Source organism: Myotis daubentonii, chromosome 5, assembly GCF_963259705.1.
Source record: "Myotis daubentonii chromosome 5, mMyoDau2.1, whole genome shotgun sequence".
Taxonomy (NCBI): Eukaryota; Metazoa; Chordata; class Mammalia; order Chiroptera; family Vespertilionidae; genus Myotis; species Myotis daubentonii.
The window spans coordinates 42,824,797-42,839,475 of record NC_081844.1 but is presented as its reverse complement, the minus strand read 5'-3'; the positions used below and the strand labels follow the sequence as shown (position 1 = coordinate 42,839,475).

At 33.8% G+C, this 14,679-nt stretch overlaps 1 protein-coding gene across 5 annotated transcripts in view; it reads right to left on the bottom strand.

The window, feature by feature from the left end:
- Nucleotides 1–14,679, bottom strand: part of NEK1 (NIMA related kinase 1) — a 147,637-nt gene that overhangs the window by 6,549 nt on the left and 126,409 nt on the right. For 4 of the 5 annotated variants that reach the window (XM_059697657.1, XM_059697656.1, XM_059697658.1 and 1 more), the window contains 6 exons: nt 12,362–12,450; nt 11,277–11,524; nt 5,742–5,893; nt 2,579–2,787; nt 658–788; nt 349–481 (listed from right to left, as the gene is read on the bottom strand). In XM_059697657.1, the coding sequence (XP_059553640.1) occupies nt 349–481; nt 658–788; nt 2,579–2,787; nt 5,742–5,893; nt 11,277–11,524; nt 12,362–12,450 (962 nt within the window). The remainder of the gene's footprint in view (nt 1–348; nt 482–657; nt 789–2,578; nt 2,788–5,741; nt 5,894–11,276; nt 11,525–12,361; nt 12,451–14,679) is intronic. The other variant, XM_059697660.1, reaches the window with a different exon arrangement.

Sequence of the window (14,679 nt, the reverse complement as noted above, 5' to 3'; positions counted from 1 at the left end):
CAACCAAGGTACATGCCCTTGACCGGAATCGAACCCGGGACCCTTGAGTCCACAGGCCGATGCTCTATCCACTTAGCCAAATTGGTTAGGGCAAGAGAAACCATTTTTAACTAATAACTTTTCATAAAGTCCTAACATATTTTTTAGTGATTCTATAGGTAAGTAGTTTCCAAATATAAAAATGGGTTACATTCCAATCCCTACAGATGAACTCTCCTTACTCTGAAAGAGATTACATTTAGTATTATTTAGGATAAACTCTGCATATTGCTGAAGCTCATCAATTTACATTTGCCATTTTGTTTTTTGCACATTTATTTAAAATATAAAGATGGGAGGAAATCTTACCTTCCTGGTAGGCCCCATCTGCCATGACTAAATGAAGAATCTTTGCATAAAGATGCTGATGTTCGTTTCCCAAAATATTCTGAGCTATTGTTGAACAAATCTCTATATTTTCATCTTCATCTTCATGAACAGCCTATACCAAGTTTCCAAATACAAAGTAATATTTGAATATTATCTTTCTCTAGTTGGATACTTCGTTAATCTTTTACAATAAATTTCCTTACCAATAAAAAAAATTACTGACATTTCACTAGTAATTTAAACAGAGCATATTTCAAAATTAAATGTTTTAACTGACATTTCACTTACCTTTATTTTCTCATAAACTTCAAAGAACTTTTCAAAGCCTATTTCCTGCTCCAGGTGAAGTCTCAGTTCCTCTAAATGGTTAAAGACACTATCATATTCACACTCACTAGTTATCTCACCATCACTGTTATCTAAAAAACATTAAGAAGATATCATTAAAAAAGACTAAATCAAATAATTATTACCCTAATATACTAAAATTCTGTAAGTGAATCATGTCATTGAAATAGAATACTTTGGCGCTGGCTGGAGTGGCTTAGTTGGTTGGGTGTCATCCTGTGCACCGAAAGGTTGCCAGTTCAATTCCCATTCAGGTACATGGGCTCAATCCCGGGTAGGGGGCATGCAGGAGGCAGCCAATCAATGTTTCTCTCTCTCTCTCTCTCTCTCTCTCTCTCTCTCTCTCTCTCTCTCTCTCTCGCTCTCGCTCTCTCTCTCGCTCTCGCTCTTCCTCTCCCTTTCTCTACCTAAAAATGATAATAAAAAAGAAATAGAGCACTTTGTACTTTAAATATAAAGTTTTTGTCATTATAATATTTGCCATTTATACAGGTAATCAATGTACATAAATCTGTCTTAATAAGAACGTTACTTTGAAAATCTTTTCTTTTTATAGAAATAAACAGTAAACCAGGATAGAATAAAAGCTTCCCTATAGATGTCATCAAATGTAGCAAAAAATAAATAAAAAATAGAAAAAGCACACCCATATGTTCTGCATCATGGCAACCAACCCTAACTACTATTTTTAAAAAGTAGATATTAAACATGAGCCAAAACACTAAAAAGCATGCAGAAGGCAGACAACCTAAAATACATACCATAAAACTTTAGTAAAGCACCTAAAAAGTATTATAAATGCTCTGTATGTTTTATGTACACCAAAGGTACTTTGAAAAATTCCAGTAAAAAACTAAATTACTGCCCTAACCGGTTTGGCTCAGCAGCTAGAGCGTCGGCCTGTGGACTCAAGGGTCCCAGGTTCAATTCCGGTCAAGGGCATGTACCTTGGTTGCGGGCACACCCCCAGTAGGGGGCGTGCAAGAGGCAGTTGATCGATGTTTCTCTCTCATTGATGTTTCTTACTCTCTATCCCTCTCCCCTCCTCTCTGTAAAAAAATCAATAAAATATATATATATATTTTAAAAAAAACTAAATTACTGAAGGATCATTCCTTTTCACATTAGTTCTTCTTCCCAAATAAATGCAGTTATTGGAATTACACAAATTTTCTTTGTATTTTAGCGGTAATGCTATGAATAAAGAATAGTTTCTAAACCAAAGTTTAAAAAGTTGCTTTAGTCTTAACCCTTCTGGTTAACCACTGTATGTAGAAGCTCTTTGCAAAACATAAAATACTAAGAAAATGAAGTTAGTATCTTTATTACTAAAAAAATAAATAAATCAATAAATATTATTATTCTGCCAAGAAATAGAATAAAAATGCTTCAAAAAAGCATTTCCATAACTTGATGGGAAAGAAATGGAATGACTGTATATGTGCATTTGTGTGAAAAGAAAAAGAATAAATGTAAGTCAGACAAAGAAACATGCTTCAGTTTTATTTAAAACTGGAAATGGTTCAGCCTGGCTGGTGTAGCTCAGTGGTTGAGCATCGACCTATGAACCAGGAGGTCATGGTTCAATTCCCAGTCAGGGCACATGGCTGGTTGTTGGCTCAATCCCCTGTGGGGGGAATGCAGGAGGCAGCCAATCAATGATTCTCTCTCATCATTTATGTTTCTATCTCTCTCTCCCTCTTCCTTACTCTCTGAAATCAATAAAAACATATTAAAAAATAAAAATAACAAAAAATAAAACTGGAAATGGTTAATATTAGATATCAGAAAAACATACTCTAGTTGAAATATGTGTACTCACTGAAAAAGGAAAAAGCCCACCCCAATCGTGATCACGCACCTGAGTGCCACTCCTCATTGAGAGCGCTTTCGCTGCTGGGGTTGTCCTCCTCATCGGCTGGGTCTGTCCCGTTCACAGTCTGCTCTAGGTCACTGTTCTTCAGGACTGATTCTTCCTCCTCGCTATATTCCCCCCCAGGTTCTTCTCTGAGTAACTGCTCCATAGAGGCCTGAAGCTCTTGTAAATCTGTGTCAGTTTCTTCAAACACACTGAAATTTAAAAAATTAAACACTACTAAAGCCCATGTCTTTCTACTCAAACACTTAATACTCCAAAACTTTTCCTTTATGTAAAGTTCAGCAAAATCTTGGTATGGATGTATAATAATGGCACACTATACAAAAAGCTTTCCATATAAACCCTCACTGGGCATCTGAACTCTTAGAAATGGAAATACTTAGGGAATTATATGTTCAGGTTAATTGGATGATTTAGTAAATAAAATGGTCACCAGAAGTCTTATCTTTAGATCCTTATCTTGAAAATATTCCTAAAGTATATAAGTAGACTTTACTGTAATTATAATACATTAACCATAATAATCTTATGTGGGGAATCCTATTTCCAAAAATTGCTCAGGATATTAATTCTATTTTCATGGAAATATAGATGCTGAAATGAACTAAATTATGCAAATAGTATTATACATTTACATAGTACTTTAGTTTTATCCTATTATTTAAATCTTATTCACACAAAACTCACATAAGAGACATGAAAACTGTGAATCAAAGTGTTTAAATGACTTACTCAAGATCACACAGTCAATTCACACAGGACTGAATTCTAAATCCTGTGACCACTTCTACAATACCCCCAAAATGTACTCATACTCACAATGTTATCTCTCCTATGATTTGCTTCTTTCTCCTAAAGTGGCATACAAATAGGTTAACGCCTTTGATCAAATAGACAAATGTTTACCGAAGAACTAAAATATCAACAATATTATGTGAGACAGGGAATAAAATTTCCATTAATAGAAAAAGAAAATAATCTTTAATGTAGAAATAGCTTTATTTTGTACTTGTGTGTACAAACTCCTACACTTTGACTTTGTAGTAGCTATAGAAAAGCAAAGCAAAGAGAGTATCTAATATTTTTGGATCATCCTACTAGAAGCACTTAACTTACTACATTTAATTACAAAAGTAGCATAATAGGCACATCTGCTATGTACCATTGCCACAATGACTGAACATTGACCTGTGGATAAAACCCTCTAGTGGCCAGCCTAGAGGAATTAGTGGCCTCTATAATGGTCGTAAAATAAGCAGGACTGCTAAGTCTGCCATTGCAAGGAAAAATGAGATTATGATCTTTTATGAAATGAACATTTCAAAATTTGTCTCAGGTACTTCAAAACCTGGTCCCAAATTCACCTTTTAGTAGGCTTTCTTATTAGTCAATTTTGAGTAAAGTTTGGATTTAAATAAATTAATTTTCCTCCCAAAGAAAACGTCAAGTGAAATTTCCTGTACAGACATGGATTAACTTACTTAAATATCTTAGTTTTCAAATTTAAAAAATCATGTTAAAGGCTTCTAACTTAAATTTTAAAATAAAATTGTAATCAACTAATAAATAAAAGAACATAAGCCACAATTAAGCTATAGTTTACTCAGATAAAAATGGATGACTTTATAAAAACTGAGGAAAAAACTGCTACTTAGCACTTTGTCAACCATAAAGATGCTGAAATGTTGTGTTCTTCAATAGGCGTAATAAAAAGATAGTTAAAATGCTTAATGACCAGAGCTAAGCAGAAGAAAACAAAGATAAAAAGGTAACTTTTTCTCTAAATTTTGAGGGTACCAGCAAAATTCTACAGAACCCCATAATAATTTTTTAAAAAGAAAGCAGCATTTAAAAATAAAATTTGGGCCGAAACCGGTTTGGCTCAGTGGATAGAGCGTCGGCCTGCGGACTGAAGGGTCCCAGGTTCGATTCTGGTCAAGGGCATGTACCTTGGTTGCGGGCACATCCCCAGTGGGAAGTGTGCAGGAGGCGGCTGGTTGATGTTTCTCTCTCATCGATGTTTCTAACTCTCTATCTCTCTCCTTTCTTCTCTGTAAAAACTCAATAAAATATATTAAAAAAAAATAAAATTTGGTTAGAAATTTAAGAAGGGGTAAGACTTAAGAAAAACAAAGAGAGAAAATAAAATATAGCAGATGAAGTAACCCTGGCTCAAATATTATAGGAAGGGAAATGGTGAGACTGATCTAATGCTTTCAATCAGACCAAAACACAAGTTCTTTCTACTGAATGGCAGAGGTGAAAAAGGAGAAAATTTAATTAAAAAAATCAGAAAATAAATCACACAAATCCTAATATCTTGTAATGTATTTCCTGGAGACTTAAATACACTGTACCTTCTCAAACACTTTATTCCAGGGTGTCCTGGTTTTATTTCCCCCCCAAAATCTGTAACACTGTCTGAGGGGTAAGAGGACTAACTGATATCAAAGAATGTGAAGCGGGATTACTGTCTAAAGGGCCATCACTTCCAACCATTCTCAGAAGTATTGGTTAAATGACCCTGCTAGATTTTAGATTCCCTATGAATCATGAAGAAAGGAATTTTGTGAAAGCAATTAAGTTACTTACATGTAGAACACACATGTAAGCAAGTGCACACACACAACCAAACAACTATCCCACCCACTAACTCCCCACTGCCATGGTTTTGAAATCATTCCCAGCAGGAGATAGATGAGGATGGAGCTTTCTGGTCATCTCCCTGGGGAATTGTAGTGTAGTAAGTAAGCACTTCATAAATTCACATATATCATATATCATGTGGTATTGCACTATTAAATAGTCATTATCCTGCTAACAATCATTCACTTAATATTTATTAAGCACCTACCAGGTGCAAGCCATTATGCTGGATGCTAAGTGGTGAATAAGACAGGGAACACCAAGAGAAACCATTTTCTTATATTCTACAAGTGAGATTAAGCCATATTAGGTTGAGACAGAAATACATATCAAAATTTGCATGACTGCAGTTTAAATATGTTGTAAAAAGTTAAAGGAGTAGTGAAAAGTTAGCTACAGATTATTTTTAGAAACTGTCCAGGTAAGTTACCATCTCTAGAACATTTATAAACTCAGAAACTCTGTTAGTGTTACTCTCTGTTAATGACTTTGCGCTCACATGTCTTCAGAATCAGAAGGTCCCTCTTTAATGTGCTCATCTTCAATGTCATCCATTTCAAGGTTGTCTTGCCGGACATCTCCTACCGTGGGAACATCCATCAGTGTTCTGAACAGCTTTGAGAGATCTGGAAGTGAACATGTCCTCAACATCTAAGAAAAGGCAACAGATTTCTTGTCAGGAGTATGATAATTAGAAAATAAAAACAAAACTTTATAAAATTAGAGCTAAAGATAATTTTGTTATTATATTAGTATATATATTTACAGGCTCACTTGCCCAAGGTGAGAACTAATTCTTTTGAATTTCAGGGAGGAAACTAAACTTGGGAGTTATGTTTGGGATTCAACACATAGATTTCAACATAGGGTCACCTTTAAAAGGTAGGGAGAGGTGTTTATTAGGGATGTACTCATATCATGGAACTGGAAATCTGTCAGGAATCAGGCATTGCTAGACACTGCCAGTTTGCTCCTTCTCACTCGTGGTCCATATTGTGCCCTTTCATGGTATCTTGGCATGCCAAGTTTTCTTTTACTTTCCTATGGCTAACCCGCCATATATATAGGGTGTCCCCCAAAAATGTATACATACACTTTGAATAAAGGCATTGTTTATTAAAATACATTTCATTTTCAAAATTGAGCAATCAGCTATTAAGTGTGCATACATTTTTTGGGGATACCTGTATTTTTCCCCAAATCTTAAAAGTTCATCTGAAGTGTGGCTAAACACCATTACACGTAATTGATGGCTCTTTGTACCACTTTATCACTAGGAGTTGCTGGCTAGCCAACAATGGTTAAATGAGGGGCCTCAAATTAGTGGGGGGTGTGGGGCGGGGGAAGCAAAGTCCTAGCTGGTTTGACTCAGTGGAAAGAGCGTTGGCCTGGGGACTGAGGAGTCCCAGGTTCGATTCCAGGCAAGGGCGTGTACCTCTGTGGCAAGCTCGATCCCAAACCCTGGTCGAGCTGTGTGTGAAGGCAACCAATCAATGTGTCTTTCTCACATCGATGTTTTTCTCTCTCTCCTTTCCACTCTAAAAAATCAATGCAAAAATATCCTCAGGTGAGGATTAACAACAACAAAAAAGCCTAACAATGCTACGTGAACAATGGGCTGTGAGTGGAGCCTTTCCCACTCTGGAAGGCTAAAGACAGGCACTTCCATGTTCACGCTGAAAATCCTTGGTAGCAGCAGGTGAGAAGGAACTCAGCAAACCGAGCTAAAGAAAAACCATGCATACAGTTGAGGTGTTTAAAATTTGATTTCTTTGTTGGATAAGACTAGGAATTTGAGGAATGGCTTTTGTCTACTAACTTTCAACCATTAGAATGTCAATGGACAGACAGGGCTACAAAACAAGTATGTATTATATAAGTCTCAGGGTTGGGTTAACACTAAGGACTCGGTGAGATCTGAAGCATGACTCCTAAGCCCTGATAAAAATCCTACACCAGACAGGAGACTGCAAAAACACCACGTTTAGCATATTAATGAAAATTTATATACTTGGCCAATTTTATTGGTACAACCTGTTTTTGAGAATAAAAAAGGGTAAATTTCCATTATTGGAACATAATTTACATATTAAAGCACTCAAGAGGAAAAAATGATTTCAAATGGCAAGATGGTGAAGATACACTGCTTGTTAAAGCATTTAATAGTACTGCAAGTATTTCTTTTGCTGAATCTCTGTCAGCAAAATTTATCTTTGACATATTATTTTAATGTTTTGAACCATGTATATTATAAACCAGCAGTATGCAAAATACACACCTAGTAACAGTTTCTCCAGATCCATGCTAATCAATAAAAATTAATAGCATATACTCATGGACACGGAAGACAGTGAATGATTGCAGGGGGAGGTGGCTAGAGGGAGGTAGAGAAGGAAGGGTCTACAGGGGGATAAACGGTGATAAAAAATTAATAGCATATATGCATTACATACCTAAATACAAAGCAACTACACAAAAGGATGCACTATTTTTTAGGCTGATGTAAATTTTAGCCTGGAAAAAAAAATCTTAATTCTAATTTATTCCTTTCACTCCTTAAAACAGCTTTCATAACTGAACATAAAATAACAGGAAGAAATTTCCAGTGGTATGTCATTTGACAACATTCCTCTCAGAATGGGTTTACACACCTACCAACCCAACAACTATCCGTCCTATGTTAAAAATCATTTAGGTTCATAGTCTTCTTTGAAAGACTGTTCAAGTTTTAAATAGAATATTCATCTTTAGTCAGAAAATTTTATAGAAGCAAAATTTCAGTTCTATAATTCTGATTCTAAGTTTTTCATGTTGTTAAAGTAATATTCTATAGTTTTAACAATCATAGAGATCTTCCTAAAAATAGCTATCTATAGCATGTCATCTTACATCTTTATTTAGTCAGGCTAATCTTTTTCCTAGATTCTTTATAGAATGATTCCACACAGCTAGTAGCATTTGGTGCCATTACAAATCAAACAGGAGATCAATCTTTTAGAAAACTTTAAAACATAAAAAACCTGCAACTCACTTTTTCGTCAGTAGTATTTTTCATAAAAATTATTAATTAGTAATACTCTGGTTATACTGTGAAATGGTTTATGATGAGCACATCTGTTTAGCTTCTGTTTACTGCAATTAAAATATTACATTTCACCCTTGAAATAGTTTCTATACCCCTGACCAGGTGGCTCAGTTGGTTTGAGCATCATCCCATACACCAAAAAGATTGCAGGATCAATTACCGGCCAGGGCACATATCTAGGTTTCAGGTTGGATCATAGTTGGTGAGCATATGGGAAGCAACCAATAGATGTTTCTCTTTCACAATGATGTTCCCCCTTCCCCCCCATCATCAAAAAACATATCCTCAGGTGAGGATTTAAAAAATAGTTTTTATAAATATTTGCTCACTCCAACCCATAAACTGGGTTAAAAATGAATTTAAAACACTAATTAAAAAATTATGAGCACCTACCAAAGGCAAAAATCATGAACATTATCTAAGAACTAGAGGCCCAATGCACGAAATTTGTGCAAGGGGTTCGGCCCTCACAGCCTTGGGTCCTCGCAGCCCCGGCTTCATCCAGAAGGTTGTCTGGAAGGTTATTCAGTTGTCTGGTCTAATTAGCATATTACACTTTTATTATTATAGACTGATATTTTAGCAAATGAAAAGACATTAAGGTACATGTGCTAGTTGTAAATTGTACATTAATATTTTCCCCACTTTACATTTGCTATAACAAGAAATCTTTGTAAGAGGTTAAATTATCCCATTTTAGGAAACAGATTATATAAATGCTTATCTTCATGATTTAAGATCAGCATTATTTCAGAGATTTATGGGATAGGCAGATATGGTTTTCTGTCCTTGCCTGAAATGGCTACAGATTGCTTTGATTTCCTAATGTTTTTTTCTTGCCTTTTTCTCCCAAAGTACTTTTACAGAACTAGTGAGGTGTAAACTAAGGTCATGAAAGTAAATCAAATAATTGAATGTATTATGTAAGGAGTCATAATTGTATTTATTTTAAAATTTATCTTTATTGTTGAAAGTATTACAGATGTCCTCTTAACTTTTTCTCCTATTGACTCCCTCCACCCTGTACCTACCCCTCCCAAGCCTTTACCTCACTAGTGACTGTGTCCATGGGCTATGTATATATGCATATAAGTTCCCCAATTAATCTCTCCCCCTGACCCTCACCGCTGCCTTCCCTCTCTTTAAAGACAGCAATGAGGTTTTAAAAAGCTTTGGGCTAAAGACAGCTATACACCTTTAATGCAAAAGAAGTACATGAGTTATATGATAATCCTTGTCTGTCACACCAAGTTTATATCTTTGAAAATCTAACTACTATTAAATAAGTGAGAGTATTTAGCAATATATATACTTAAGATAAGATTAAGAAAATACTCCACTTATCTAATTGGAAAATTAAATGGAAAATCAAAATGACATATTTAAAAAACAATAAAAGACAAAAGAATTCAGCCTTTGCTGATTTGGCTCAGTGGTAAGAGTGTTAGCCTGCAGACTGAAGGGTCCCAGATTCGATTCCAGTCAGGACATGTACCTGAGTTGCAGATTCAATCGCTGGCCTGGTTGGGGAGTGTGTGAGATAACCAATCGATGTGTCTCTCTCACATCTACGTTTCTCTCTCTCTCAGGTGAGAATTAAACCAAAAAAAAAAGAACTCAGGCAACTCATTCATATATAGATAAACATATGAAAAATATTCAACCTTCCGAGGAAATACAAAAACACAAATTTAAAAAAATTAACACCATTATTCATTCAATAAATACGTAATTTTTAAGTAAATGATAATAGTTGGTGCTATTTAGAGTACAGACTCTCACATACAACTGACAGCACTATAAACTATTTTCTAATGGGGAAATTAGGCAATATATGTATTTTTAAATTGCACTTACAGAAATTTATTTTATGGAAATAATTGTGGATATGTAAAAAGATACAGGGGATGGCAATCACAAAAATTGAAACATAAAGGCCCAAACCTGAATAAAAGATTGGTTTAAAAATAATGACATAGTAGACAAATGGAATTTGTGGCCATTAAAGATGAGATGAGAGACTTTTTGACAATATGACAAAATGCTATTTTTGTAGTATTATTATTTATAATAATTTTATAATACATATTACATAGAAAAGCAGGTGAAAAAAAGATTAGGCATGTATTCTATTTTGGTAAAAAGTTACATACAGCCGAAACCGGTTTGGCTGAGTGGATAGAGCGTTGGCCTGCTTACTGAAGGGTCCCGGGTTCGATTCGAGTCAAGGGCATGTACCTGGGTTGTGGGCACATCCACAGTGGGAGATGTGCATGAGGCAGCTGATCGATGTTTCTCTCTCATCGATGTTTCTAACTATCTCTCTCCCTTCCTCTCTGTAAAAAATCAATAAAATATATATATTTTAAAAAGTTACATATAAAAATTATATATATGAAAAGTAACAAAATAATATGTGATTTTTTTATTTGTATTTTTAAATTCTCTATAGAGATAATGCTCTATTTTCTTATCAAGAAAAAAACTGGTTACATATTTAGCAAGTGATAAATGTGTCTGAAAAACTTCTATCAGAAAGTGATATGAACATCTATTAATCTTTCTATGTACAAATTAGGCAATATGATACTTCTATCCATTTAAAATACATTGCTTAAACTTAGTCTCATACTAACATTGGAAGTTGAGTTGGGTAGTGGGAAAGAAAGATAATGTAAGAGAAATATTTTGCTAAAAAAAAGAAAACCCTGTAAAAAGAACCTTGAACAGGGAGCCAATGAAAGAGTTTTTGTCCTGATTGTTTTCAGTATCTCAGATGATAAAATGCAAGTTTTTTTGTTGTTTCTGTAAATTGTTTTGATGTATGTCTGAGTATATGTGCTTGTGTTTTTAAGAGATTAAAACTCAATATTACAGTTTATCAAAGACAAACAATCCATAAAACTGTTACCAAATGAATAACATTTTCCATGTGAGGAGCATACTTGCCTTTGGGTTGTTTGCATCAAATAAACCAGTTGAAAGTCCAATCAGCAAGGAATTCTTGTTTTTCTTTTTTGGCGGTGAACCAGAGTGAGATCGAAGTGGAAAGGATTCTTCTGGTGAACACAGAATGGACTGAATTTGAGAGACTACATTCAAGTGTTCTGGGTGAACCACTTTATGGAAAAATGGTTCTGGATGCATAGATTTATCTACATCACATTTAGAGTGCAGAGAATCACCTATTCCAGGTTCTGTGGTGTAAAGCAAAAATTATGAGATAAATCTATATAGCAGTTAAATAAAATTTCTAAGTTATATTGATAAGGCATAGTATTTAACACAAATTCTAGCAAAAAACCTTCATGTCTACCAGAAAAACAAAATCAAAATATATATATAGCCCTCACTTAATGTTGCCAATAGATTCTGCAACTTTAACTGAAATGACATATAACAAAACCAATTTTACAATAGGCTAACTGATATAAACAAGAGTAAGTTCCTACTATGTCTCATCAATGTTATAAAGAAATGACTCTGAACAAAATGATGTTATTAGAGGACCTGCTGTATGTAATTGTACTATCTGATAAGTAACCTATAACAGGATATAATGTCTCATTTTCAGAAAAAAGATTTAATGTTATATACTTCCATCACATTGGAAACTCTAAAATGTACACACAGATGCAAGAAAATGTGAAGAAACACTGTTTAGACACTCATATTTAGTTTCAGTTTATCTTTATTCCTATAAGTTAGATAGAAAAAAGTATGCTTTTTATATTTTAATTAACTTTTGAAAACAAGACAACTTATGAATGTCCTTAGTATATTGCCTTAGTTTTGGGAAGCAATTCTTTTCATTTTGAACATTTAATAAAATAACTGACCTAAACGTTATATTGCTCACACTGTCAAGCAATCCAGGCTTATAAATGCAGAGTCCAGTGCTCTATGTCTATTACATTTTTTAAATGATTGAGGTGACTGAAAAGGAATAGTTTCTATTAATATATTGTCCAAATAAAACAGGCTAGTGTTCACAACCTTCCAGAACATAATTAGACCAATACAAGGATGCTTACCTATATGAACTTCACTAAGTTGATCCACCTTCCTTAAGATTCCTTCTTCAGAAACTTCATCTTGCTGAATAGTGATCCTATCTTCTAAGCTGTCACATATAGGTATACCAGTTTTAAAAAAACACAACTTTACAGTTTACTAGAAATAGCACTCTCAAATATAAAAAACATAGAACTAAACTTCACTGGCATGCTGTGATTTCTCTCCTAAATATCTTTTTCATTTATATGTAAACTTCCTCTCATAAGCACAATATATTTTTTACCCCATTCAAATCTTCAGCAATCATAATTATTCACAACAACTTCCCTCACCATTTCTTTTAACAGTTGAAAATCTCTAGACTAGAATAATATATTCCAGAAGGTAGCAGTAATTTATCTCTGTGGGTTTGGTTCATAGGCAGTTTTTATTTTCTTAATACTTTTCACCTATATCAAATTTAAGTAGTTTTTACTTTTTTAGTTACAAATTTTGAACAATTTTCTATTTTTACTTTTTAAACTATTTCTTTTTAATCATACAAGTAATACATTTCTTCATTCAAAATGTAGTATTCCTTGGTTCCTCAAAAAGATAAACACAGGATTATCTTATGCTGCAGAAATTCCACTTCCAGGTATACAACCAACAGAACTGAATACAGGTATTCAAATGAAAGCCTGTACACAAATGTTCACAGAATTGCTATTAACAATAGCCAAAAGGTAGAAACAACACTGAAAATGACCCATCATCATCTGCTGAATGTATATCAACTGCTGAATGGATAAAAATGTATGCTATATTCATATAATGGAAAAATGTTTGGCCATAAAAGGAATGAAGTACTGATCCATGCTACAACAAAGATGAACTTTAAAAACATTATGTTAAGTGAAAGAAGACAGATTCAAAAAGCCACATATTGTATTATTTCATATGAAATATCCAGAATAGGCAAATCTATAGAGACTGAAAGCATGTGAGTGATTGCCAGGGGCTGGGAGGATGGGAAAATGAGTGGTGTTTTATGGGTACAGGGTTTCCTTTTGGGGTGGTAAAAATGTTCTGGAACCAGACAGTGATAATGGTTGGACAACACTGTGAATGTATTAAATATTACTGAATTGTACATTTAAAAATAGTTAAAATGATAAACTTTATGTTATATAAATTTACCTCAATTAAAAAAAGAAGTAGTGTTTCTTTTAAGACACCCCTAACCACTCAAATCCTAGTTTCCTGTGCTATTATCAGTTTGGTGGATATCCAACCATACTTTTCCTTTAAAATTACAGACATATATATGCACATATGTAATGATTTTACATAGAATTATATTTTCTGGTATATGGAAATGTTTCATTCAATATAAATTTGTTTCAATAATCACTCAATATTTTAGACCTATTTCCATATAAACAGAAACTCACAGAAAAAAGAAATGAAACTTAAACATTTGAAAAGTTATGCTCAACTTTACCAATAAGAGAGATAAACTGAGACCCTAAACCATGATATTATCAGATTGGCAAAAATAAAAACTCTGATAATAAAAGGTTAGCAAGGCTGTGGGGAAAATAAGACATTTTATACATTTTTTTCTGAAAGCATAAATGAGTACAACCTTTGGGGAGAACAATAATTGAATTACAAATGCAATTTATAAAAATGGAATTGACCCATTAATTACACAGCTATGTATCTATACTATAGATATATTTACATTCATGCAAAATGACTTTATTAAAAGGTAATGAATACATTGCAGCATATGAATTCATAAAGGATGCTGAGTTGTGGTTTATCCATATAATGGAATACCGAATAGTCATAAAATAGAGGAAGCACTGTATGTATTAATATGAAAAATATTCCTGGATTACTGACTAAAAATGTAAAGTGTTGAAAATACTGTGTACATTATATTAACAACTATATTTAAAAGGGAGGTGGACTATATATTTGTTTTTGCTTATGTACATATTAAAAATATTTGAAGGAGGAGAGTGGGAATTTGCTAGATGGGGATAGAGGTGGAAAGAGACTTCTTACTGTATGTCTTTATATACTTGTTGATTTCTGAACCATATGAATATAATGTCCAAAAATTAAATTACTTTTATAAGGTATAAGATATAGGGTAATATTAGATTATGACACTATTTTTTTAAACTATATTTTTATTCATTTCAGAGAGGAAAGGAGAGAGAGATAGAGATAGAAACATCAACGATGAGAGAGAATCAGCTGCCTCCTGCATGCTCCACACTGGGGATTGAGCCTGCAACCCAGGCATGTGCCCCTACTGGGAATCGAACCAAACCTCCTGGTT